Raw genomic sequence first — 26,042 nt, 5'->3', positions numbered from 1 at the left:
GGTGGCTCCAGCTGAGCCACCGATGGTCTGGGCGGTCACCTCCCAGCTCCTTGCTGGGTATACTCCCTTGAGGTGGTGACTGGTGATGGGGCCAAAGGGGCGACCAGTGATGGGGCCTTACAGTTCCTTGCAAGGTGGTCAGCCTTTCTGCATATCCCACATGTGTGCCTTTGGCTGGGCAGTCACATGCATTCGATGGGTCTCATCCTCACTGTGGGCAGAGTGAGGCACCTCCTATGCCAACCTCATTCCGGGCCACTTACCTTTCCTGAAGGACTTGCTTCCCTGCAAATATCCTTCTGTACAGACTTCCTCCAGCATGTACATGACATGTCCATAGCAGATGCTCATACATCTGCAAGTTCATCGGACCGCGCCATCTCCAGGATCCTGCCCAGTGTTATCCTAGGCTCTTTGAGGACCTGCTTCCTCAATTTGGCTGAGCTTCAGGCAAAGATGATTTGTTGCCTAATCTCATTGTCCTCCTTGTTGCCTAACACACAGGATAGTGCAATGTGTCTCAGCCTTCCATGGAATGCATCCAGGCTTTCTCCTTCGTCCTGCCCTGCTGGCATTAGCCTGAACCGCTTGGTCACGTTTGATCATGGGCATGAAGGAAGTACTTGTTCAGTGCCTCAATGGCGGCTGCATATAAGAGATCCCTAGAATGCAGTGTCTTAATCAGTTTTTGGGCTGTGGGACCCACATAGTATAGCAAGGTCAGCCATTTCGCATGCTTACCGACCTCAACTGCCTCGAAGTATAGTTCAAGCCTTTCGACCCATGTAGCCCACCAAGGCCCAAGGTTGGCCGGGGCTCGCATTATGTCGAAGTCACTAAGCAGTGCCAGCTATCCTCGTTGACGGAGCACTCCTCCAGCCACCTGTGCTCCATCCCCGTCTTCTCCCATGGTGCATTATCTGAGGCTAATATGACCTGGGCTCGTACAATTATGGTGTGACACAGTATTTCCATGGGCTTTTGAATGGCTCGTCACACCACCCCCTCTCACAGACGCTGGAGACTGGATTGACACGGTCTCAGGTGCCATGGTTGGCTGCCTGTCTTTGTCATGCCATTTGCGCATATGCTGGCAAGAGGGCTCACAAGGAGCTGCAACCCTATTGTGTCTTTACAACCGCACCTGACTGGTGAGCATAGGTCACCCACCGTCTGCGTAGATGACCACCGGTCCAGTAGGTGCAAACATGCACTATGTTTTCCTTCTCCAGGCTTGGGCTCTTCGGCCTCAGCTACTCTGTGCCCCCTTTTCGATACTGCCAACAAGGGTGCACAAGCACTCATGAGGAGCTGCAACCCCCAAGTGCTTCTGCACTAGGCATATGCTGGCTTTCCTAGTTATGGGGATCCTCAACTCAGTCAGTCTTTTCCTTTCCTTCAACTCTGAGCCGAGAGCGTACTGCAAGACAATTGTTATACATATCTGTTTTCACTACTCCAAGCACGGAGCACACACCCTTCCTCTCCCCTTGCACTTGTCCCTCCTGCTCCCAACACAGAGCACAGTGAACAACCCTTCTTTCCTTACTGCGGAGCTCCTGATCATGGAGCGCAATCAAACTCTGTCTCTTTTGTTGTTCTAATTTGAGAAGAGCTCCGATCACGCAGCGCAGAGAGGAGACACAAAAGCAACTTTTTCTTTTTTTCTTTTTTGCGAACAAAACTCCGACCACAGTGTGCGGAGGGAAAACACTGCCTGGGGCCCGGGAACACTTTCTGAGATGTCCCCCAATTCATACGAGCGCGTGCTGCTGCACGACTCCTCCCTCTATACATTTTTTTAAGCTCTGACATGGTGTGCGCACCCTCACACCGCCTCTTATTTTTTCAAAAGGAGCTCCAACACAGAGCGCTCAGATCCTTACAGCCCAAAGACCCGGGTCCTGCTGTGGCAGGAAGGCTGGCTCCAATGACCAGCAGGGGCCACTGTCACGGCAACTTCCGTGTTCGGAGCGAGAACAGGATCTCACCTCCTTCACTCACTGCTCTCGCAGCCAGGGCTTTCAGAGCACAGGGGCTGCAGGGGTCCCTCACCTGCATTGTTATGTTGTAGGGACCACCAGGGTTACCAGACAGTTGCTGCAGGCACACGGCAGACTCCAACAGTGCCACAGTCACGTGGCAAGTACAGATGCAGGGGGCACCTTGCGTAGCCCCTTGGGTCTGTGAACACATAGCTGAAGGGGTTCACTATGATAACCCAGACACATTAAAGGGGCCCATGGGCACACAGCCCCAGCATGCACATGGAATGTGGGCCCATACGCTCTCCAAATAAGGAGCCGGACACCAGAGTTGCCACGCAGGGAGTCTGCTGCCATACTGCTGCACTTGCCGGCTCGAGCTCCTTTTATTGAGAGCGTCTCGTTTCATAGTCATGACATGCCATCTTAAAGGGGACAACACCACAGTCTACATCCCGAGTTTTAAAAGAGTGAGAATGTGTTGTACGTGGCTAAAAGGGACGCAGCCCCTTTAAGAAAAGGACACACGCACCAAGGCGGGAGGAGGGCGGAAGGGGAGGGACTGGGAAAGGAAAAGTTAGTTACGATGTAGTAGGGAATAAAGAAGGTTGATGTGACCCTCCGCTCAGCGTATTAGTTCCACGTGTGTATGCAGATGATTGGTGAATGACCCCTAACAACTGGCGATGAGGCCAACACGAGCCCTCACTCGACGGCAGCATCGGAGGGCCCGTGAGCCCAGCATAGGAGAGTCCGGGTGCCCGGCAGACCAGGAGGGCCCGTGCGCCCGGAAGCGTATGCAACTCCGTATACCTAGTACAGTGGGTGGGCCTGCGTGCCCTGCAGAGGAAGTGGGCCCGTGTGCCCAGCATATTACGGGGGCCCGTGTGCCCAGTTGAACAGGTGGGCCAGTGTGCCTAGCATATTTTCTGGGCTCGTGCGCCCAGCAGCACTCGTGGGCCCGTGCGCCCGACAAAACACATGGGCCTGTGCACCCTACACCAATTGAGGGGCCCGTGTTCCCTACGGCAGACACAGCCCAGCGACAACACAGCTGCTTCGACCGCAGCCCAATAGACCGCTGCTGCTGCCTCCCGACACCGCGAAGCGGGCCCGGCTGCTGCATCCCACCGGCACGTGGGAACGAAATGAGAACGGATCACCGCGGACGCATCCGCTAACAAGTAAGGAGTCCCGGCAGGGACCGGGAGGAAAGAAAGGAAACAAAAGACACGGACCCCAGACCCTGTGTCTCCCATTGAGTGACAGTGGTGTCAACAAGCATATGGACACAGAAACAGACCTCCATGTCTCCCATTACGTGACATTACATTGAGGAAAGAGGGCTAATAAACACCCCAAGGGTGGCTTTGCCCTGATCAAAACAACGGGAAGGTGACCATCTAAAGCGTGCGCACACACACCCGTACACGAGACAGTTTATGCCACGGTGCCTGCGCCTTACACCAAACACCAGCACTACCCGCCTGCTCAAGAAACGTGGCTTCAGTTCAGAGGAGAAACTCCACAGCATTACCTCATCAGCCACTGTGACCTAGGAAACACCTAAGACTTTCTCTCCAAGCTACACCAAAGACACTGCATCACAACCAGTGGCGCCACCATGTCAGCTCCAGATGTGGCAGATGCAAATTCCCATACACCACTACCAGAGGACTCTCCTCCCATGCCGGCCTAATGAGAATACCCACACCATTTACACTGAACCCACACCACGACCAGGGTCAGCGATGGGAAGAGTGGGTCGAAAAATTTGAGGATTTCGTGGGTGCCATTGGCACACAAGAACCCCCCAACATAATAAGCATCTTCACCAACGTCGCAGGGAGAGAAATTAAAAACATCATACGCACGATCCCTTCACAAGACCGCACCACCTACTCGAAACTCCTAGAAGCCATCAATGAGAAACTTGTCATAACACCCAATCGTGACTATGAGCGATACACTTTCAATGTTCCCAACTCCCTCATGAATCGATAGTAGAATTTGTCATCCGCCTTCAAAGAAAGATAACCAAGTGTGACTTTGCCAACTTTAACAACGACAAAGCTATAAGACTACGCATAATAGAAGGGTGCATATCCTCGATGTTCAGGAAACACCTCCTAAAAAAGCCTCTTTCCCTCAGAGAGGTACTGGACTTGGCCAGGGTGTACGAAAGAATTGACATCCAGGCCGCAGCTATTGAAAACCCAAAAAAAGGGCGACATCATTGCAGCCAAGCCCCTACACCCGATACCCAAACTCGCAAAGCAGAACAACTCGCAGATACTCCTCACAACGAACACAGAGTGACCGCCAATACTACCGCTGTGGGTTTGAGTACCCACATAGAGGACCATGCCCTGCTATCTGCCAGCGCTGTCTACGATGTGGATTGGAAAACCACTTTCAAGTAATGTGCAAGGAACAACTCCCCGAAGGGAACTCAACCCGCCAACCAACTGCCAGCCGCACAACGGAGATGCACAGAGAACAACACAACCAACGCCCCGTCGAAAGAGGAGTAACGTACCCCATGAACTCCTATCAACGCCCAAACACTGTGAGAGCACTGGAAGGACTACAAATTGAACCGGACAGGAAAGATCACAAATTATACAACATGCGCCAATGAGATCCAGTGCAAACACCAGAACAGGGGAAGACATACATGATAGACCCCCTGCCACCTCACAAGCAAGACATGGACCCATACAATAACTCCCCACCAAGATATCAGCAGGAGGAGATTGAACAAACCCGTTACCTGCAAGACGGATATATACGTCCGACTCCTCAGCGTCGACATTGAGGACACTTCGGCCCCCAGAGTGACGATACAAACGGGCAATGCCAGGAACAAATTCGTCGTCAACACTGGAGCGACGGTAAACGTCATGAATGAGGAACTGTATCTTGACATCGCCTCCCTTTACCCTCTGCGAGAATCCAAAACGCACATCTTCCCTGCCCATGACATCCAAAGGACAATTTCAATGTGACTTGACACATTGCGACCTCACAGTGACATCCACAATTCACGTCATAAGGAGCCCTTCTGTAGGTCGCTGTCTTCTCAGCTACCGAACAGCCAGTGCCCTGGCACTGATTGATCTACAATATGACCAGTCGGAATTAATAAAGGGACACCCATCAACACGAGAAACCATCATGTCAGCACGAGAAACCATGATGTCAATAACATGTCGACCCCTCACGAAAGGAGACCTCAAGGATCAATTCCCCAAATTGTTTGAAGGAGTAGGCATGCTCAAAAACTCTATCAAACTACACATTAACCCCGACGTCACCCCAGTGCCACAGCACCCCCGCAAGGTGGGTTTCCACCTCCAGGAACAATTGTCAAAGGAGATCCAACTCCTCCTTCTCAATGACATCATAAAGAAGGCAGAAGGGCCAATGCCATGGGTATCCCCAATAGTAATAGTGCCCAAAGACAATGGACGTCTATGTATATGTGTCGACATGCGCATCCCAAACGCCCCCATCCAAAGAGAGAGACACCCAGGCCCAAGGCTGGAAGACATGCTTATCAGGCTAAATCAGGCGACACACTTTTCAAAACTAGACCTCACCCATGGATCACCAGCTCGTCCTAGACCCGGCCTCAAGAGCCATCACCACCTTTGCAACGCATGACGGGCTGTTTAGATACAAGCGACTCAATTTTGGCATATCGTCCGCTGCAGAGATTTTTCAAGAGACAATCGGGCGCCTAATATCATCCGAAGTGAATGGTCTGAACTACAGCAATGACATTCTGATCTTTGGAAGAGACCAAGAACAGCATGATAGAGCCCTAAGAGCCATCTGCAAGATCCTCCAAGAAGCGGGGCTGACATTAAATGAACCCAAATTTGACATCAACAAGACCAGCCTCAAATTCTTCGGGCATATATTTTCAAACAGATGTATAACAGCCGACCCGAAGAAAATAAAAGCCATAACTGACCTCCAGGCACCCACGACAACGGCGGAACTACGCTCCTTTCTTAGGTATGAGGGATACTGGGCGCGCTACCTCCCGAACTACGCCACGATCACCGACCCACTTCGTACTCTCCTGAGAAAGGACCAACCATTTGTCTGGGACCTGCCCTGCCAAGCGGCATTCACAACTATAAAAGAGAGTCTCACAACCACCGCCAGCTGGCATACTTTCATCCGGAATGGCACGCCATCATTACGGTAGATGCTAGTCCAGTTGGACTTGGAGCCACCCTTGCCCAGACTGACGCCAAAGACAGCGCACGACATGCAGTTGTGGCATACGCCAGCCCCGCCCTATCCCACACAGAGAGAGCTTATTCTCAGGCCGAGCGAGAAAGCCTTGCTGCAGTATGGGCCTGCGAAAAGTATCACTACTTTGTCATTAGCTGGAAATTCACCCTCATAACGGACCATCTGGCACTCCTCTCCATATTTGGGAATCCCAAAACCAAAATGCCTCCCGGAATAGAGCGCTGGTGGATAAGACTACAAGAATATGACTATGTGATCGTTCACAAACCTGGAGGTGAAGCCAACCCGGCAGACTAACTATCCAGGCACCCAATGATGAAAAATGACGACACCCTAGCCCATGAGGCTGAAGAATACATCTCCCATCTATCCTCCAATGCCATGCCACCGACAGTCTCAACGGCAATATTTCGCGGAAAGAAGCAAGGCCGACCCGACAATCAAAGCCGCCATTTTCCTCACCCTCTCCAACAATTGGAGAGGGTGCCAGTAAAGAAGAAACAGAGGGGAGGGAGCAGACAAGAAAGACCTCGATCGACTATCCAAAATACACGGAAAACTGGTAGCCACAGACCAAGGCATACTACTACATGGAAACAGATTAGTAGCTCCAAAAGATCTAAGGAAGACCCTAGTAACACTAGCCCATGAGGGCCATAGGGGGATCGACAACACAAAAAACATTCTAAGGAATCACATCTGGTTTCCTTACATGGATGCCGTAGTGGAAGACATGCTGACACACTGCAGACCCTGCCAATTAGCAGCAAAGGGGTCAACCCCGAACCCCCTACAACCAACCACACTTCCAGCAAGGCCCTGGCAAAAAGTTGCGAAGGACTTCTATGGACCCCTGGAAGAAGGAGGATACCTATTGGTAATCATCGATGAATACTCGAGGTTCCCGTTCATCAAGCAAACACTGTCGACATCGTTTGCCGAAACAGTGCGCATCATAGATGAGCTATTCAGTGAATGGGGCATCCCTAACATCGTCACGACAGATAACGGATCCCCGTTCCAAGGACGCAAATTTGCCAAACTTGCAGACCACCTTGGTTTCCACCATCAGAAGGTCACACCACTCTGGCCCCAAGCCAATGGGATGGTAGAGCGGTTCATGGCCACCATCAAATTAACCAGACAGAAAGCTGTAGCGGAACAAGTACCCCACACGCAAGCCATCTGCAGTATGCTCAGAAGCTACAGGAACACTCAGCATGACACGACGGGAAAACCGCCAGCCGAGCTCATGATGAGGTACCAACCTCGAACGCGCATCCCTCAGTGGGAATACTCCACACCAGAAGAAGATACAGCCATATGGGAACGGGACGCCGAGAAGAAGAGGAAAGCCAAAGAATGGGCTGATAAAAAGAGGAGAGCGAAAGACCCCCAGCTAGAAATAGGACTGGCCGTCCTAGTCCGACAAACCCAGAGAAAGAAAACGGACACTCACTACAACCCAGAGCCTCGGATCATTACAGCCATCAAAGTTAGTTACGATGTAGTAGGGAATAAAGAAGGTTGATGTGACCCTCTGCTCCGTGTATCTGTTCCATGTGTGCATGCGGATGATTGGTGAATGACCCCTAACAGAATTCCCAGGTCCTGATGGTCGAAATCTGGTGCACACTTCCAGCTGTCCAACATGTTGAGAACTATTAGACCTTTCGGAAGAGTGTTAGGCAGAATCATATGCAGTACCCTTTGGGAACACCACACACAATTAAGACTACAAGTGACGGTACCCATTCACCTTTGGTACAAGCCTGTACTACACAGTAAAGTGGTAGTGATGGCTGAGCAGCCAGACTTATCTCAAGAGTAAAGTGAGCAGTATCAGAAGTTACACAAAGGACAGCAATTACTATGGTTCGAACAAACACTGACTCAAGGTTTCTGGGTAAAAGAATATACATTTATTTCCACATCATTTGTAAAACAGTTCACTAAAGTAAAGCAGCAGAAAATCACAATCTTAATATACTACACAACACCCAATGAATTTTGGACAAGTTAAGCTCAAAAAGAAGTGTGAGCAAAATGGCACTCCAGCAATTAAAAAGGGAGGGAAAGACAAGGTTATACAAAATTAAGCAGCACCAACAAGTAAGTAGGCAAGGCAATCTAGAAAAGCCTTGATACAATGAGGATTCAAATCAATAGGCCTGGGCCAAAGTTAATGGTTCAGAGTTTTTGCAGAGGAGAACACAGTTTAGAGTAGTTTGCGGTCAAGTCTTTGCCAAGAGTTCGAAACGAAGTTGGTCGGCAGAAAAGTTATTTAAAAGAGTAGAGAAGGACAAGCCCTCGGATTGGCGAAAGATTTAAAACACGTTCACTGCGGTAGGACGGAACGAACAACCAGGTTTGTACAGTACGTTTAGAGCAGAAGAATGCTGTAGCTGAGGCAGAAGTTCCTGGCTGATCCTGCACGCTCACGGTTCCTGAAGCAACTGTCAGACTGACACGAAGAAGGAAGACTGGAGAGTCCTGCACTGCCCAGGGAGGAAACCAGCAGCAGAGCAAAGCGACAAATATAAGGTGCACTCCTTAAGACTCAAGCAGGGTCCGGTCCTCCTGGCTATCCGGTTCACTGTAAGTGTGCACAGCTATTCGACCTGAGGGAGGCCTGGCTTGGAGTTTGGCAAACTGGTTGGTCCCACCAGCTCAAGGGAAGAAGATTCCTTGCAGATCTTCTCTGTCATCGAAGTTTGGAGATTCGGACCCACAGCAGGGCTTCACCGGGAGGTTCAGTCGTGGTAGTGGTCCTCTTCCTTCAGCTTCACTTTGGTTCTATCGATCCAGTGGCGACTCTCACTTCCAGTCCCAGAGACCTGCTTTTTATACAGTTTTCTTCCCATTCACAGAGCCTGGCTGTCAATCACACAGCAGGGTGGCTGTCCTGGTGGGACAGTCACCACAGCCAATCATACAGAGTGCGACATGGGTCTCCAAGGAGATCCTGTGCAGGGAGTCTCAAACCCCTCCCTCACATCCTGTCCACCTCAGACATTCATGCGCCTAAGGAGGGCTTCTGTGCAGAAGCCCGCCAAAGGAAAGCGAACAAAGGAAACAAACCTGGTTTGGAGCGCAGAGTAAAACACGAGAAAGACCTTTACAAAACAAAATGGTGAATAAACCCAGCCAGAACCAAATAAAAGTAAATGGGGTCTAGCGGTTTTAAGTTCCAGGCTACTAACTTAGCCTAAAACAGTACCAAGGCTATTTACCTAGACCACGGTAGGAAAAATAGAGTAGATGCCACTGCCACCAGCCAAATCTTAAAGAAAGGGGCAGAAAATAATGTTCCATGAGAAGCAGACAAAAAGGCATAACTATTAACCCTTTCCAGTACTCTATGGAAGATAGTTTGTACTGTGTCTGTGGATTTAAAAAGACAAATAAAGTCAATGACAACTTTACATGTTCTGGGAGACAGTAGTCAGTCAGTCACTGTAAAAAGATGATGCCTATGGAGTAGGTGAATCTCCACTATCTATGAACACAAAAATGTTAAACACACAGCAAAACTCAAAAGGCTCACACTCTTAATCGGTGAAAAAATAAATCCCAGAAATCCAGCAAAGCTGCTGAGGGACTCAGTGGGTAAGGGAAATTAGCCATTCTGGAGAATTCCTCCTAACAAAGAGCTTTAGAAAACTCCTCATCTAACACTTTATATGGCCCTCTATTTATTGAGCACCAGCTTTGGGCGTTTAGTGGACCTACACATCTAGGTATAAACAAATCAAAGCTAGCGCCAAAAATGCATTTATCAGATGCTGTCCTGTCCTGTCACCTTGGTCCAGTAAGTAATCGCTTAAAAAAAAAAAAATAATGCATCGCAGCAATAAAACGTTTCAGAGGGTGATCCCAATGTTCACCCAAATGTTCATCGAAATGCAGGATTAAAAAACTAGATAAGATGATGAATGTGGGGGTTGTTCCATCACTCTGCGCTTACCACTTGGTATATCAGTCACTTGCACTGTCGCCTCACGCATCCTTGCTATAGTGTTGGAACTCGACTTGAACATTATTTTAGCCCTGTAACCTGCTGTTGTAGTGATTTGTATGTAGATCTCTGTGCACACTTTGATTGTAATAAGAATTCAGTTACCAAGCACTGTTGGTTTTCTTGCTTACCTATGATCTATGTATCATGATGTTATGTAACCTATGTACCGTTGTGAGGCTAACCATGAATGTAGTGATCATTCAGTGTTCAATCAATGATCTTGACACAATGCCGGGGATGGGTCTAGTCCCCTTTGGTGCATCCTTTCACTCAAGTCAGACCGTTAGACATGAAGGCTGGGCGGGCTCTCTTGGCATGCAGGAATTCTGCAGACATGGTGCTAGGCTCTGATGACTGAAGAACGCGAGGGCTTGCATTTTTAAACCTGGTTTTGCCTCCAATGTGTCTCCTGCAGCTCTGACAGCATCAGCAGCGACGAGGAGGAACTCCGGACGCTGGGGAGCAGTGACAGTGAAGGCAGCACCCCCGAGAACATCGGCCCTCCCTTTATCATGGACGAAAACAGCTGGTATAACAAATGCAAGAGAGTGGAACAGAAATACCGCCTCACCACGGAGCAGAAGGTAAACTGGTCACGTGGGAGGCGCCTGGGGGTCATTAATAGCGCAACAGATTATTGACAGAGTGCTTTAAGACGTGTCATTTTTGGCTTTGGGCAACATGCATGTGTCTGTTAACTGCACTAGCTCTTATTTGAGTAACTTTGTAAAGGAAATGCAAAAAATGCAGTGGGTAGTTACGTTTAGGTAGAATTTGGTCTGTATAAAACCTCTAGCACCCAGGCATGGAATCATTTATATCTTCTGGCATCAGTGGAGTAACTTTGCTGAAAATCTTGGGGGGGGGGGCATAACATCTGAAGAAAAGGTGCCCCAGCAAAATGAATGTGGACAAAATGGTGTGCCATGAAAGTTGGGGGGGAACAAACACCCCTGTACCCACTAAAATTACACCCATGTCTGGCATTGATCTTCCTGGGAATTAATACATTGCATAATTACAGCTGGAGCTGATGTCGAAACCGCACATTGAGGTCATTTTGAAAAGGCAGAGGGTAACTATGAACCCGTGTGCTTACAAAATACATTGCGGAACATCTTATATTTGTGCAAAGTCAAGTGTGGAACCGTGCCCATTTGCACATGCACAATACCGCATACATGGAGTTATGCACGAGATCTAAGAAAGGGTGGCTACTTGTTCCTTCAAACCATGCATCAACCAGACTAGCAACGTGAACACACCTGTGTGTGCGCGTGCCTGTCCACTGATCACCATGGTTACAAGCAACTGTTGGCAGAGAAAAGAGTGATGTTTTGTGGATCAGTGTTTAGGTTGTGTAATTGAGTATATATGTGGTTGACATATTGTATAAAAGGGTATATAATAAACGAATGTATGCTGCAATGACACTGTTCCAATTATTAAACAACATAACGTCAGATAATTAAGGTAGCTGATACATGATGACAGCCTTTATCAATCCTAACATCAGAGATTCCAATTTCTGCTACACCGTAACGTTTCTGACACGGTGTCAGAAGAAGAAACTCAACACTTTGAATGGGAGCCTCCTCCATGAATATTTGGATATGCCATAACCATAAAACAATGTTTGATGAGAGGAAGTCTTCATGAGCTCCAGGTCACCATGGTTACTGCAATGCTTTAGTTTAGTTAGAAGTGGGCTTCTTTCTTAAATTATCTATTCCAAAATATTAGGCGCAGTGGGATTCTGCCCATTTTCTGGAGGAAAAGTATTTTGATTCCAATCTTTTAAAAAGGGAACTAGAGTGTTGTTGGTAATGACCGTTTCATTTGTCAGAAAAAATGTATGCACAATATCAATGCAAATTAGCAAGGGCGGTCCTGGGAGTCCCTCTGCCAGACATTGGTCCTGGTTACAAAATCCATACCCAGAGTCTTTAGCTCACTATCTTTCACAGAGGAGAAATATCCAAAACATATCGGTATTTGTCCTGCCCTAGGGCAGTACAGCACCTAAATGCTAGGCAATTCTCCTCTGAACAAGAGTACCAACAGCAACCCCAGATATGTGTTTCGGTCTGGCTGGACCTCATCAGTAGGGTGGTAGTTGTAGCTGTGCTGTGAAACCAGAAGTTCTATTCTTCCCCTGCTATTACTATTCCCCCTCTATTACCTCCCTCCTCAGACTTGTTTCCCCCTTCTATCCTGTCCAGCTCTTCGCTGGTCTGCAATCTTGAAGTTATTTTTATTCCTCACTCTCCTTTTCTGCTCACATCTCTTCTATTTCCCATTCTTCCTGCTGTCAATTGTTCAACATCCATAAGGCTCCCTGGTTTCTTACATTCTCTTCTACCAAACTCCAGCAAGTGTTTGATGGATTTGCTTTCCTCCTCTGTACCACAGAATCTACAGGTGTGTCCTTCTGATTTCTCCCGTATTGCATTGATCTCATTGGTGGGGAGCATATTAAGTCTCGTTCTTAGGAAAGTGTCCTTGTAGGATCTATCTGGGAACTTTGTCAGATATCCTCAAACTTCATTTAGTGTTTTGGTATTTACAGGTAGGCTGATGGTGCACTTACACGAGGCTGGCATTTCTATGGTTTTAATCCAGTCACTCCATCAGTTTTCTCTTTACCCTGTTTGGGTTTGCCCTGAAGTCCTGTTCTGAACAACACAAGTGGTCTAGTTTAGATCTGATCTTATTTAGCCACCTGGTCAGGGATTTACGTTTTCCAGTCGTAAGTTCCTGATTTATGATTTGGAAAGTTTTTGGACTGGATGGAGACGTGATTTTAGAAAATAATGTCAGGCTGTTCCACTCCACTGTGGCGTTTAGAGACAGGAGTCTTAACTCTCTGCGTATTATCGTTATGGCCGTAGAAATCGGCCGAATTCACCCTCTAGCTTCGCCCACAGTTTACTTGGAATGTTGGGCATGGCTTCCGCTCCATATGTTAATGCCGGCACTGCCTTTGCTTTATAGAAATTGACTAGCGGAATCAGCGACAAACTGCCATATTTTCTGTCAGCTAGTTTAGCTTGTGTTGCTAAAGATTTTGCCTTTTCCAGCAAGACTTCTTGCATTGGACATTTGATTGCACTGTTGTTAAAGATGACACCCAGGTATTTGGACTTTGTGATTTGCCCAATCTCAGTCTGTTTAAAGTCAATTTCTCTGTCTTTCTCCAGGCGTGTGGTCTATCCACACACTTTATTTTGGTTTTTACTTGGTTTATTTCCAGATGGTTTGAGTTAATATACCTTTGATGCTATTCAATTGCCGCTGAAGATCAATTTTGTTTGATTGATTTAAGATCAGGTCATCCGCATAGAGGATTCATGACACTTTTACTCCCCCAATGTTAGGTGGGGAGGATCTTAAGCTGGGCTTGAAGTTCATAATGTCAGCAATGAAAAAATTGTCGGTAGCTGTCGCTAGAGGGCATCCCTGTTTTACCCCTCTGGCTGTTTGGATCTCAGATGACAGCAAGCCCGAGTGATTTAAACAAACTCTCATAGATGTTTTAGAGTGCAGAGCCATAAGAGGTTCCAAAATTTCCCCAGGGCATTGCCTCTCTATTAATTTCTCCCACAACATGTTGCGATCGACCTGGTCGAATGCTTGGACCAGGTCGACAAATGTAACAAAATTCCTCGGTCTGCCCTCCAGGATTTTGCTCTTCAAGATGTTCAGCATCATGATATTCGCTGATGTACCAGTGGTTTTGACTAAGCCTGTTTGTAACGGGTCTATCCAACCCGATGATCTTGTCCAATCTTGAAATTGGGTCAGAAGGAGAGAGCCAAAGATTTTCCCGATCACGCCTAATAACACGATTGGGCAATAGTTTCTTGGGTCCTCCTTCCCTTTCTTGAAGATAGGCATGACCGATGCCGTCCTTCAGGAGTTCGGAAGTGACCGTTTCGAGGTTGCTTTTTTTATTACCTCATGGATGAACAAAGCCCATCTCACTGGGTGCTCATTGAACATGGCGTTCGTTAAACCATCCGGACCAGGGGCTCTAGATGAATTACATTTTTGGATCATCCTGAGGATAGTTTCAGCGTCGTAGGGAACCATCCATCTCGTCACTGAGTTTGTTGATGAAACAGGCAGAGGTGTTTTTCGGACCCCTGAACAGTGTAGTGAAATGATCTTTCCATAATGTCTCACTAACACTGTTCTGTTGCTGATGGAGGTTTCAGTGCAGTTGATTTAATCAATGACCAGAAGTACTTTGATTGTCTTCCACATCAATATGGAAGATTTGCTCAGAGTCTTTCTGGAGGAGTGCATGTCTGCGCGCAGCAACCCAGTTTTTGTAGGCATTTGCTGTCTTTTTTTCCAGCATCTTTAGTACAACATAGTTTGAGGTTGCCGCTCAACGCTTTGCTCTTCTCATCACTCTTTGTTTCTCAACTAGAGATTTGTCATGTGTGGAATCAGTCACAAGACCCAGTGTTTTTCCCTGCTTTAGTAATGGTGAAGCATTTTAATAAGGGGGTATAATCCAAAATTGCCTGTGGGTCCGTGCCCACCTCTGCTTCAGCTGCAGTAATGTATGTATTATATGTTGCAGAAGCTGCCTTGAAACAAAGATGTGATCCAGGTCAGCTGACTGTACACCTCTTTCCCAAGTTGGAACCTTGGGTTTGTTATAACTTTCTTCTATCTGTAACGCATGGAGGTTGCGAGAGTCCATCAAAGTTGACCATAGGTTTCCTCTTGCGCTGGGTGCTGACCAGTTTTTTTGGACTTTGTTGGCGTCCAAATCTGGACGGCAGATGGCATTCAAGTCTCCAAATAAGATCATACATTTTATATCTGAGTTAATGTGAATGTCGTCAATGATATCTGCCACCAAGTCCCAAAAATTAGAGTTCGAAATTGCTTGAGTATTCCAATAGCAATTTATAACCACCAAGCTAGAATGTGTTGCCTGGCCTGAATCTGTTGGAAGGTTTGACCATTTAACCAAGACTGCAAGGAAGAAAAGACTTGAGAAAAGCGTTTCGACCAAGGACAGACTGCTCTCCGATCTAATGGCTGTCAGGAGGCCTGATGTTGGGCACCTTCTGCTCCCCCTTGTGCTGGGGCAATATGCACGTCCAATCCGTGAAGCCTAGGTTTCCTCATCAACCAGGTTTCCTGGAGGCAGAAGATGTCCTACTCGCCTAGGTTTATGTCACTAGGGGTGGTTAAATGTTTGAATCCCATGGTGTTCCTTGAGGCCATCTTTAAATAGGGGCGTTTGCTGAATGGTGGTTTAGGGACCTCCTGTAAACTTTGTCCCTGGTTTGGCACGATAGCTAGCTATAAATGCCTTTTGCAAGTTAGGGCCTGAGGGATCCAGGACCACTTCTGTAGATCTTGTGTTTCAAGTCCCTGAGGTGAACCCGTCCCTACGTCCGAGCCCAAGCCCAGCTCTTGTGTGTTACCACTGTTTGTTTTGAACGAGACAGTCAATTTCGGGCGCGGGCGACTGGGGACTCGTCTCACACCCAGTGGGTCCTGCTAGGCCATTGGACTTTTTTGTAACTCGGCTCGTTTTGTGTCCCTTTGGCGATTCCTAGCTGAAGCAGGTGAGGGTGCTCTCTCAATTTGTGATTTGTTGTTTTCTTGCCTTTGGTTTAGCAGAGGAACACTTGTGGGCTTAACAGGGCTTAGATCAAAGCCAAGAGTATGAAAACTATCAGTTGCCTCAAGCAGCATCCCTTTGACCACTGACGAGAGAATATGCAAATATACACAGTCTGTCCGGTGGTCTTCTCCAAATTCAATTATTATGTCTTCAGAAACTAGCTGCAGTAACTTCGAGATACAGTGTAGAAGTTTCATCACAGACCTTCTATTTAATATCATCTCCTCTCCTCTGTCCAACATTCTTTCCAATTTGAATGAACGTTCACTCAGATGGATAGCTCTTGACTTACTCAGCTTCCACATGGGGCAGGTCCTTCGCTTGGCAGAGGCCGACTGCCTTTCCCGTCGAGCTCGACACTCCTGAACTGCCGACCCTTTGTGCTTTTTTGTTGCAGTCCAATTCTGGTTCTTGAAGGGACCTGCGTTGACGAGAAGAGAATCCTTGTGCCTGGGCCGGCCTATTTTTTGCACCTCGTAGAGGGTGGAGAGCGAGATCGACAGGCTCTCTTTCGATTTTCCTCCAGCATTCTGGCATTCTTTTCCCATAGAATCATGAATGGAGATTCTTGGGAACAGGTTTTGGGTGAGCTGCCTGAATTGTTACTTTTTCCTTATTTAGCAGAGCTGTTTGTTGCTCACCCGTATCACAGATGATTTGTGGAAGCACAGATTCCGAGTCTTCAAATGAGAATTATGACAACTCCAACCAAGTCCTAAGAGTTGCCAGTGTCGTCAATGGTTGTTATCTCGACCGTCCTTAAGAGCGTTGGGGTCTTTAGTTCCCCAAGCTAGGGAGGCTTTGCCCTACGTGTTACCATTTTCAGTGCCTTTGGGGCAGGGTTTGGCGGTCTTTGCTGTGTATCGGCCACTCCTTCCATCTCCTGAGGCTACCCAGATTGATGGTTGTGAATGGCGGGTTGATCCGAGATGTTTGTCTTTTGGCCCCTTTTAATAGTACTCTCAAAGATCGGAAAAACATTGTCAACTTGTTTTCCAGATTTTCTTGCCGAGGTCTTTTGGTCCTGCTTTGGTGCTGTCATTTCTTTCTCATACACTTCAAATTGCTCCAATTGGACGCAACCATTTGTCCCCCGGACGGGCCTATCGGAGCCGCCATGTGATGAAGGGGCGTGGGCAATCTCACCCATTTTTATCTTTCAATGGGCTATAGGCTGCTCTTTCCAGAGGTTGGTGTAGCTGTTCCTGCTCCCCTGTAGCACCCTTTATGGCTAAACTGGCGGCCTGACAGCTACAATCGGATTGTTCCCTTTGGCCCCTTACCCCAATAGGCATTTTTATCATTTCTGTCTGGCAAGCTATCTCCCAAAGTCCATGTCCTTTGGGAGGTGCTGCTTGCTGCCCAATGCTGTTATGTATCCTTCTAAGAATATCCATTTAGAGTGCATCATGGCAATTACTGTAGTATGGTCTTTTAGATTTTCATTTATAGACTCATACAGTTTAGAAAAAGGAGCCAAGGCAATTTTAACTGTTCACATGATGGATAGAATATCAGATTTCCTAGTCTAGCCTTTGTTTGTCTCAGCCAAACATTTTGATCTTCTATTTTGTGCTGGCGTCGATGTTGCAATAAAGAAACATTCCGGCGAAATCTGCGTGGCTTGCTCTTCACTTGTTCGATGTGGCGACCGTAGAGGGCTTATTTCAATGGTACAAGGGTGCACAACCGGTTGAGGGGATTCAAGGGGCTTTTCAGAATTTGGTTGATTGTAAATAGAATACACCAGACTTATTTGATCAAAGGAAATCTCCAGGTCCTGTCCATGGTTATTCGGGCTATTTTTTTGACTAAGTAGGAGACCAGTAGTTTTCATCTTTGGTCTGAAGGGCACTTGCTTGTTTGGACCAAAGCCTCTGGTAGTTTCTGAAGTTCTGTTACTGAGGAGCAATGCGTCATCTGATGCTAAGGCCACTTGGGGCCCAATGAATTTGGCCTTTGAAGCTGTCTGATGTTGAAAAGCGCTTCTATAGCCTCTGTTGGCCATCTTCAGAATTTTACAACATGTTTTCGTGTTGGGAGTCCTTGAGTTTTGCTCCTTAACTTTCTCGAGTATTTTGCCTATTTTTGATTCTTTTTCCTTGAATTTCTCTTCAACCCATCACTGCTGTGACTTGTTGGCAGCAGGGATCCGCTGCCTGTCTCGATGCCTCCTTCAGTCGAATCGCTACGTCGTGTGGGCTGTGGACCAAGTTTTGGGCCTAGTCCATGCACCATATTGGATGCCTAGAAGAGCCTTTTCAAAGCCTGTTCCAGATACAGTGAGAAGGATGTCTTCATGGAACCACGATGTGGAGGGATGCCTCATCTTCCAGTCTTTCTCCACTAAGATGAGGAAGGATTTCCATCAGCGGCTGGTGTTATGGCTGAAGGAAGGTAATGCCTCCGACTCAGTGTCTGTACGCAGTCATGCCTCTGCCAGGGCTAGCAGGCCCAGAGAGCATACCCCCTCTTGCAAGAGGTTGAGAAGCTTTAGGGACACCTTCAAGGGGAAGGTACCCAAAAATGTGAAGTCATTGCACGCTCCGACTTCCTCGTCGACGAGCACCGCGGTCCCTGCATCTCAGTTGTCTGCATCGGCGACAGGCACAAAGGGAACCCTGTCCTCGGAAGGCCAGAGATCGTCATCACCGTCAACCCCATTGATGAAGCAGCATTCATTGTCGGCGGAAGCGTCATCATCGACGACCCCAAGACCGTTGTCTAAAGCATCATCATCGCCAGGCTGGCAGTACTAGTTTTTGTCACGTCTACAGGCTCGTTGATGTCTGCAGGCACAATCTCTATGGTCACGACAGCTATCTCAAGGATAGCATTGCCTCCAAGGCCTCTATCTGTCCCGACTGGGTCTGTTCTGCCCACCCTGCCTTCTCCAGGTACACCAGTGCTGGGCACCTTCCCGAGAGGTTCCAGCAGAGAGAGAGGGAGGAACCACTCTTTTCTGCCAAAGCCCACAAGGGCCGCTTGGCTGCCTGTCACAACACCTGTGATGCCTCCCAGGGTTGTGTATCCAGCCCCTGTCTCTGCTCCTTTCATCCTGTCGGAAGAGGAAGAGGAGGAAGAAGTCCTTGAAAACGTCAGATACACCCTGTGGACGGTGGTGTTCGCCTGCTTCCACAGCTGGCTCCACGGCCTGCAGGAGGGGCACAACTGCTTCAGCCTGCTCACCTTAAAAGCCCCTGGCCTCATGCACCAATGTTCACACCTCAAGTGCCGAGAGGTCCATTGCCAAGAGATGTTTCTTTGGACATTTTGTCAACCCTCCACATCTGGTCTCAGAGATTCAGCATCAACTACCACCTGTGGCTTCTGGTCCTCCTGTGGTTCCCGGGCCCGCTCCTGTGGCCAGCCTACCAAGACCATCTCTGCCACACCTGGCGCCACCTCCTTGAGTGCTTGCGAACCTACAGCCACCTCCTGTTCCACCTTCTATCATAGAAGAGTTGGGCATCACAGGAGCCAATGCTAATACGTACACCAATGAGGATACAGATGGTACCCAGAGTAAGGATGAGTTTGAGGACTACATCCCTGCAGACAGTAAGCCACCAGATGTAGACCTACCATCTAGGGACTCTCCCCTGGATGAAGTGGGATCTTTCCAGTCAATGATCTCCTGGGAGGCCAAGCTTTTCAACTTGGTTCTTCAGGAAAACAAGTAGGGATTCCTTTTCCAGCATTGTGAATCCTTCGGAAAGACTGTGGTCTTAGTCACACTTATGGATGACGTCTGGGATGATAGGCTGGTGGTGATGCGGAAACCCTTTTCCAAGCCCTGTAAAAAGGAGATGCTGGAGAAGAAATATAGAGTTCCAGTATATGGCTCCTAAATGCCTCAGTAGCCTCGGCTGCTGTGAGGAAGAAGTTGTCTAATCCATCATCCTCTTGCTCAGTTCCACCTAACCTGTAGGGAAGGAAGCTTGATGCGGCTGAAAAGCGCAAAACCAAAATTGCGGCGTATAGAATCAAGGCCGCCAATGCCCTAGCCATCCTTGCATGCTATGACAGAGTACTCTGGTACAAGTTGGGGGCCAACCTCGAGAAAGCGGAGGCCATGGCCATCTTTCAGGAGGGGGAAGTGGCATCTGACCATGCGATAAAGGTCGCCCTTCACATTGCTGACTCTGGTTACTGGCAGATGGGCAACTGGTCGCCCTATGCCGTCAAGGTTGGCTCAAGACCACAAACTTCAGGCAGGACGTCCAAGCCAATGTGGTCGATATTCCTTTCAATGGGGATAACCTTTTCGGCAAGACAGTGGACAAGTCCCTTTATTTTTTTTTAATTTATTCTCACCATCAAGCCAGACAGAGACAGTTCACTTTCTGGGTAGGCTGCAACAAAGGAGGCAGAACCTTTGCTGCCAGAAAGGAAGGATTTCCCAAACTTCCAAGGTGCTCAGCCCTTCCTACCCATCATCCCCCTCGTTTCACTACGCAGGAGGATTATAGAGGCCATTCCCAGATCTGTAGGTGAGGTACCCAGCATTGTCATCTGTAAGCCCCCAGGACACAGATGCTGAAGGAAGCCTGACCAGGCCCAGTTCCTGAACCCCCACTTCAGCACCCCACTGGAAGGCCGGCTATCTCAGTTTGTCAACATATTGCACAACATCTCCATGGACAAAAGGGTGTGCGACTGATCGAGCAGGGACACTCTCTGGCATTCCAGGAAAATGGCCCCTGCATAATAAGACAAGAACTGCACAGTGCCAAACTCATCAAGGAAGTTCAGGCCTCTCCCTCTGTGCCACCAGGGATCCGGAGTGCACTCCAGATACTTTGTAGTTTGCAAGCAGTCCGGCGGGTGGAGGCCCATCCTAGACTTGCGTCGTCTCAAAAATTTGTAGAGTCCCAAATGTTCAAAATGGTCACATTACAGCACGTGCTCAACCAACTTGAAGAGAGATTTCCTGGCAACGCTAGATCTGGAGGATGCATATTTCCACTTCCCCCATTCACCCAAAACATCAGAAGTTCCTAAGGTTCGTCGTTCAAGGAAGACATTACCAATTCAAGGGGTTACCCTTTGGCCTCAAATCAGCCCAGAGGGTGTTCAACAAGTGCCTAGCCCCAGTGGCTATGTTCCTTCATCAGGAAGGGAGTTTGTCTACCTCTACCTGGACGATTGGCTGGTCTGGTCTCGTTCTCATGCCATGGCGGCGAAGCATACACCGGAGACGGTCCAGACTCTAACCTCTATGGGATTCTCCATAAACCATACCAAATCCTGCATGGTGCCGTCCCAAGACGCTTTGTTCCTGGGGCCCGACTCAACACAGTCTCGTGCATGGTGGCCCTATCGGAGGAAAGGATATGTGCCAGCCTTGGAAAGCTCCAAAGGCTATGCTCCGTCGGAGTTGCGACAGTCAGGTCTCAAGTTTTTAAAGCCGCAGCTTTTGGGCAAGGTGGTCAGGATCACAAATATTAGGACCACCGTGTATTACATCAAGAAGTAGGGCAGGAGGAGATCTCCCAGCCTCTCCCTCAGTGGATGTTTCTAGTCCCGTTCCATTTGGCAGGTGTTCAAAACACCACTGTGGACTCTCTCACCAGGGAGCTGCGGTCCTGCCACGAGTGGGAGCTCCAGCAAGCTCAGGTGTCTCGGATCTTCAGCAATGGGGCCAGCCTCAGATCGACCAACACCAAGTGCCAACGGTTTGCCAGCTGGTTCCCTCAAGCAAGGAGTCAGGGGGATGCATTCTCGATCCCATGGGAAGGCCGGTTTCTGTAAGCATTTGCGCCAATATTGTTGCTGCTACGTGTGATCCGCACACTCAAAAACTATCCCACTGCAAGATGCTCCTCATTGCACAGGCGTGGCCCAGGCATATCGGTTACCCAGACCTCCTCTACCTTTCAGGTCCACCACCCTTCAGACCACCTCCTCTCCCAAACCTGCCATCCTGCACCATGATCCAGCATCTCTGAGCCTTGTGGCCTGGCTCCTGCAGTCCTAGAGTTTGGACACTACTTCCTGCCCTTGGAATGCAAGAACATTCTGGTTAAGGCCAGGGCTCCATCTACACTTGCCTGTTACAAGCACAAGTGGACACATTTTACAGTATGGTGCTGGTCACAAGATCTATCCATGGCGCGTGATGGTGTCACAGCTTCTTCCTTGTTTGCTTTTGCTTGCCAAGGCTGACCTTGCACATGCATCAATCCAAGGTATACCTGGTGACAAACTCTGCTTGTGGTTGCATAGACTCGTCAAAGAGTTCCTCTTCAGGACTTTTCCACCAGTGAAGGCTCCTGCGTGGGAGCTTAATGTGGTTCCCTCCGAGCTCATGGGGCCGCCGTTTGAACCTATGCATTGAGCCCCCCTTCCAGTTTCTTTCTTAGAAAACCGCTTTGCTCGTGGCTATCACCTCGGCCAGGAGGGTTGGTGAAATACAGGCTCTTTCATTTAAGTCTCCATATTTGTTGTTCCACCCAGCGAACGTGGTTTTAAGGACGCATCCTTCATTTATGCCCAAGGTTGCATCAGACTTCCCTTTAAACGAACCTTTGGTAATGCCAGTTTTCTTTGCAACCCCTTACACCCCTGCTGAAAGGTCTTTGGATTCACTGGACGTGGCGCATACCTTGAAATTCTATTTTGCATGCATGAGGGACCCTCAAAAGTCTTCCCAGCTTTTTGTTAACCTTGGACCTTTGGGTCAAGGCCCCATCTAAAGCGTCCATCTCCAGATGGCTCTCCAGGTGCTTCATGCATTGCCATTAGCTGGCCAACAGGCTGTTGCCAGGCAGACCTGGGCCCATTCTACCAGAGCAATCACATCTATGACAGCGTTCCTCTCTGGTGCTCCCCTGCTGGATATCTGCAGGACTGCTACATGGAGGTGTACTCACACCTTTGCAATAATCAACTGTATCGACAGGGATTCCAGGGAGGAGTCTTGTGTCAGACAAGCAGTCCTTCGCAAATTGTTTTCTTGGGGCGAGTGTGTTCCAGGGTGAGTGTGTTGAGGGTCGTATTGCTTCTGTTGAGCCTTTCCACCTCCCGTGGTTGTGTTTATGTACTGCTGTGTAATCGTATTCATAGCATGTCACACCATGTAAGCCCCCATTCTAGAGAATGAACAAGTTACTTACCTGTAGCTCTGGTTCTCCAGCATGGGTCTTATATGGATTCACATGCGAACCGTCCCTCCTTCCCCTCTAAGGTACATCTTGGTTCCTACTGCCACTTTAAGTGTGCAACCAAATATGAAGATGGCCAACAGTGATGGAGCTAAGGAGGGCAAGTTTAATTGGTTGGGCAGTATGACCCAAAGAGACAGCAATAGACTATACAAGCGACAATGCAGTTTAGCTAAACTTCTTTATTTTACCAAGTATTCCCAGCCTGATGGTGAATATTAATAGCATGTGAATCCATGTAAGAACCATGCTGGGGGACAAGAGTTAAAGGTAAGTAACGTGTTCCTTGTTTGTTATTAAAGGATTTAGGTAATGTCATATATGAAATTTACACATCACTGCCTATGTATAGTAAGGTAGAGCCTTATTGATGTAAGTGACCCGTAAGGTTAATGCCTGAAAAATTATTTCGAGGGGATTGGGTCCTCCGACGTATTCCATATCTATGACAGTAATCACCACAGCTATGCTACTTCAGAAAATCTTTGGTGTCTGCGTCCTGCATCGATGACGTCGATACGCCGCCCTCGAGGACCACCTCCGACGGCCGATGTCACTGGATGTTATAAGTAGGACGCACGACGCCCGTAGACTCAGTTCCGTTTTTTCCACGAACGTGTTCGCTTCGGAGATCTCGGCGCGCCTCGACTCTTTGGAGTTTCTGTTCTTTCTCGGTTCTTCGAACCTGTTGGTATTGTGTAGTATATTCTTTGTGAGGATGTCTACCTTGTCTTCCACCCCACGTCCGGGCTTTAAGAAGTGCGGGAACTGTGGGTCCAAGATGTCAGTGACGGACTCGCATGGCGTCTGCCTCTGGTGCCTCTGGTGCCTCGGGGAGGCCCATGACACGGATGACTGTGTCGACTGCCAGTCGCTCACGTCCAAAGCCTTGCGGGAGCGCAAGAAGAAGTTGTCGGTAGGTAAGGTGTCCAAGCCACAGAAGTCGAGGTCTGCGGGGCTTTCGACGGACGATTCGAGGGGCGGCTCTCCACATCATCATCGGAAGTCCAGTGGGTCTCAGTGGGTCTCAGTCCCGGAGTCGGTCCCGCCACTCCTCTGCCTCTTCGAGGCACTCCCGGAAGTGCCGTCATCAGTCGACTTCCCCGTCCTTATCTGAGGACTCCGCCCGTCGGCGGGTCGCTTATCCCACCAAGCATGCAACGCCGGAGGAATGGGCTTTTTCGGGAAGAAAATGTTAGCGATTCTCGAATCGCAGGGCACTGGTTCGTCCGCGCCTCCAAGTGGGGTCAGTCGTGATCGGGCTCGGGTGGTCGGCACGATTCGCGGGAGAGGTCCCGCTCGGACAAGGGGAATTGTTCTCGTCATGCCCGGTCCAGGTGCCGGTCCTCAACGCGCTCGAGACCGTGTGCACCTGTGGTGCCGAGGTCGTCGACGGACTCTTTCGAGGCCCCGCTTCCGAAGAAGTCGTCGATGCCATCGGCACCCAGGCTGTCGAGGGACACGCTCGGGGCTCCGGCCTCGAGGCCTGTGTCGATGCCATCGATTCTGTCGGTGCCACATTCGGCGTCAACGCCGATTCACTCGACGCCCTTGATGCCTTTCGAGGCTGTTTCAACGGGGATACCCTGGGGCTCGGTGGAACCCCCTAGAAAGGCTCTGGCCAAGGTCAAGCATGGCTTTGTTCTACATTCTGTGCCTTCTTACCGCCATCTTGAGTTTATTTCAGAGGTGGATGAGGGCTCTGATGATGGCATGGTTCCTGATACGATGCCAGGCGAGATTCTCTCGGGCCATAGCCAAATTGAGGACCTGCGGCAGTCCCTGCACAATGCCAGTAGGCTGGACACCTCTCCGGAGATGGAGTTTTGTAGGCCTGAGCCTGGCACTCATGCCGACTCCTCGTACCGGCGTCTTATGTCTAGGGTCACCGAGTACTTGGGATGGTCTGCTCCCCCAGGGGATTTTCTTCAGGATGACCTTACGGATATCCTCGACCAAGGTCCACCAACTGACCCGGTACTGCCGTTCCATATGGCTCTACAGAGGAGGGTGGCGGCGGCTTGGACTGCTCCGGAGAGTCTCCCGGCAGTGGGCAAGTCTTTGCCGCGAAAATACCACCCAGCCAGTAGTGACCCCTTCTACTTGACCAAGCACCCCACTCCGGAGAGTTTGGTGGTGCAGGCCCCGGCAAAGCAGGCGTCGTATCCTACCATCCCTCCTGATACGGACGACAAGCGTTTTGACGGCTGGGCGAAGAAAGTGTTTTCTTCAGGGGGTATGGCGCTTCAGGCGGCCAACTCCGTATGTGCCTTGTCACGTTTCACGCACACTCTGTGGAACTGCGTTTCCTTAGCAGCTGAACATATTCCCAAAGGGGGCGAACAGGATGGTTTCCTTGCCATGGTTCAGGATGACAAGGATGCCATGTGTGAGGCCGTTCAGTCGGGTTTGGACATGGCAGATTGCGCCAGCCAGTCCATGGCGGCGAGCACCGTGATACGCAGGTTTGCGTGGTTGCGGAAGTCGGGGTTTGCTCCTGATGTGCAGGCCTGGCTCCTCAACATGCCCTTTGACGGGGAACATCTTTTTGGCAGCAAGGCTGACGAGAGCCTTGAGAGGTTGCAGACCTCCAACGCTGCAGCGAAGTCGTTGGGCGCTGCAGTTCGCCAACCTCCGCCTTTTCGTCCTAGGGGACAGCAATGGAGGAGCTGCCAGTCAAAGGGGCCACCGTAGGAGTGCCAGAGGTGGAAAACAAGGTACTCGAGGTGCCAAGGCCGCTCGGGCTGTTGCCTCTTTCCCCTCAGGCAATGCCGCAGCTGCTTCAGCTCAGTCATGAGGCCATGTCCCATGGTTCGCCGGTTGGGGGAAGGCTGGCGCAGCATCTTGCAGAGTGGCGCGCCATTACTTCAGATGTGTGGGTTCTGGAGATCATAACCCACGGCTACTGTCTTCCTTTCCGGCAGAGGCCTCAAGACAATCCACCGGGG

The 26,042-nt window shown here is 49.3% G+C and overlaps 1 protein-coding gene across 1 annotated transcript in view; it reads left to right on the top strand.

Moving 5' to 3' along the window:
- Positions 1-26,042, top strand: part of RUNDC3B (RUN domain containing 3B) — a 1,211,775-nt gene that overhangs the window by 900,857 nt on the left and 284,876 nt on the right. The window contains exon 7 of the mRNA XM_069648386.1: positions 10,691-10,859. Coding sequence (XP_069504487.1) covers positions 10,691-10,859 — 169 coding nt within the window. The remainder of the gene's footprint in view (positions 1-10,690; positions 10,860-26,042) is intronic.

This window comes from Ambystoma mexicanum, chromosome 2q (assembly GCF_040938575.1).
Source record: "Ambystoma mexicanum isolate Mex_15411 chromosome 2q, UKY_AmexF1_1, whole genome shotgun sequence".
Taxonomy (NCBI): Eukaryota; Metazoa; Chordata; class Amphibia; order Caudata; family Ambystomatidae; genus Ambystoma; species Ambystoma mexicanum.
The sequence above is the reverse complement of the archived record's forward strand: the minus strand, read 5'-3'. Positions and strand labels throughout refer to the sequence as shown.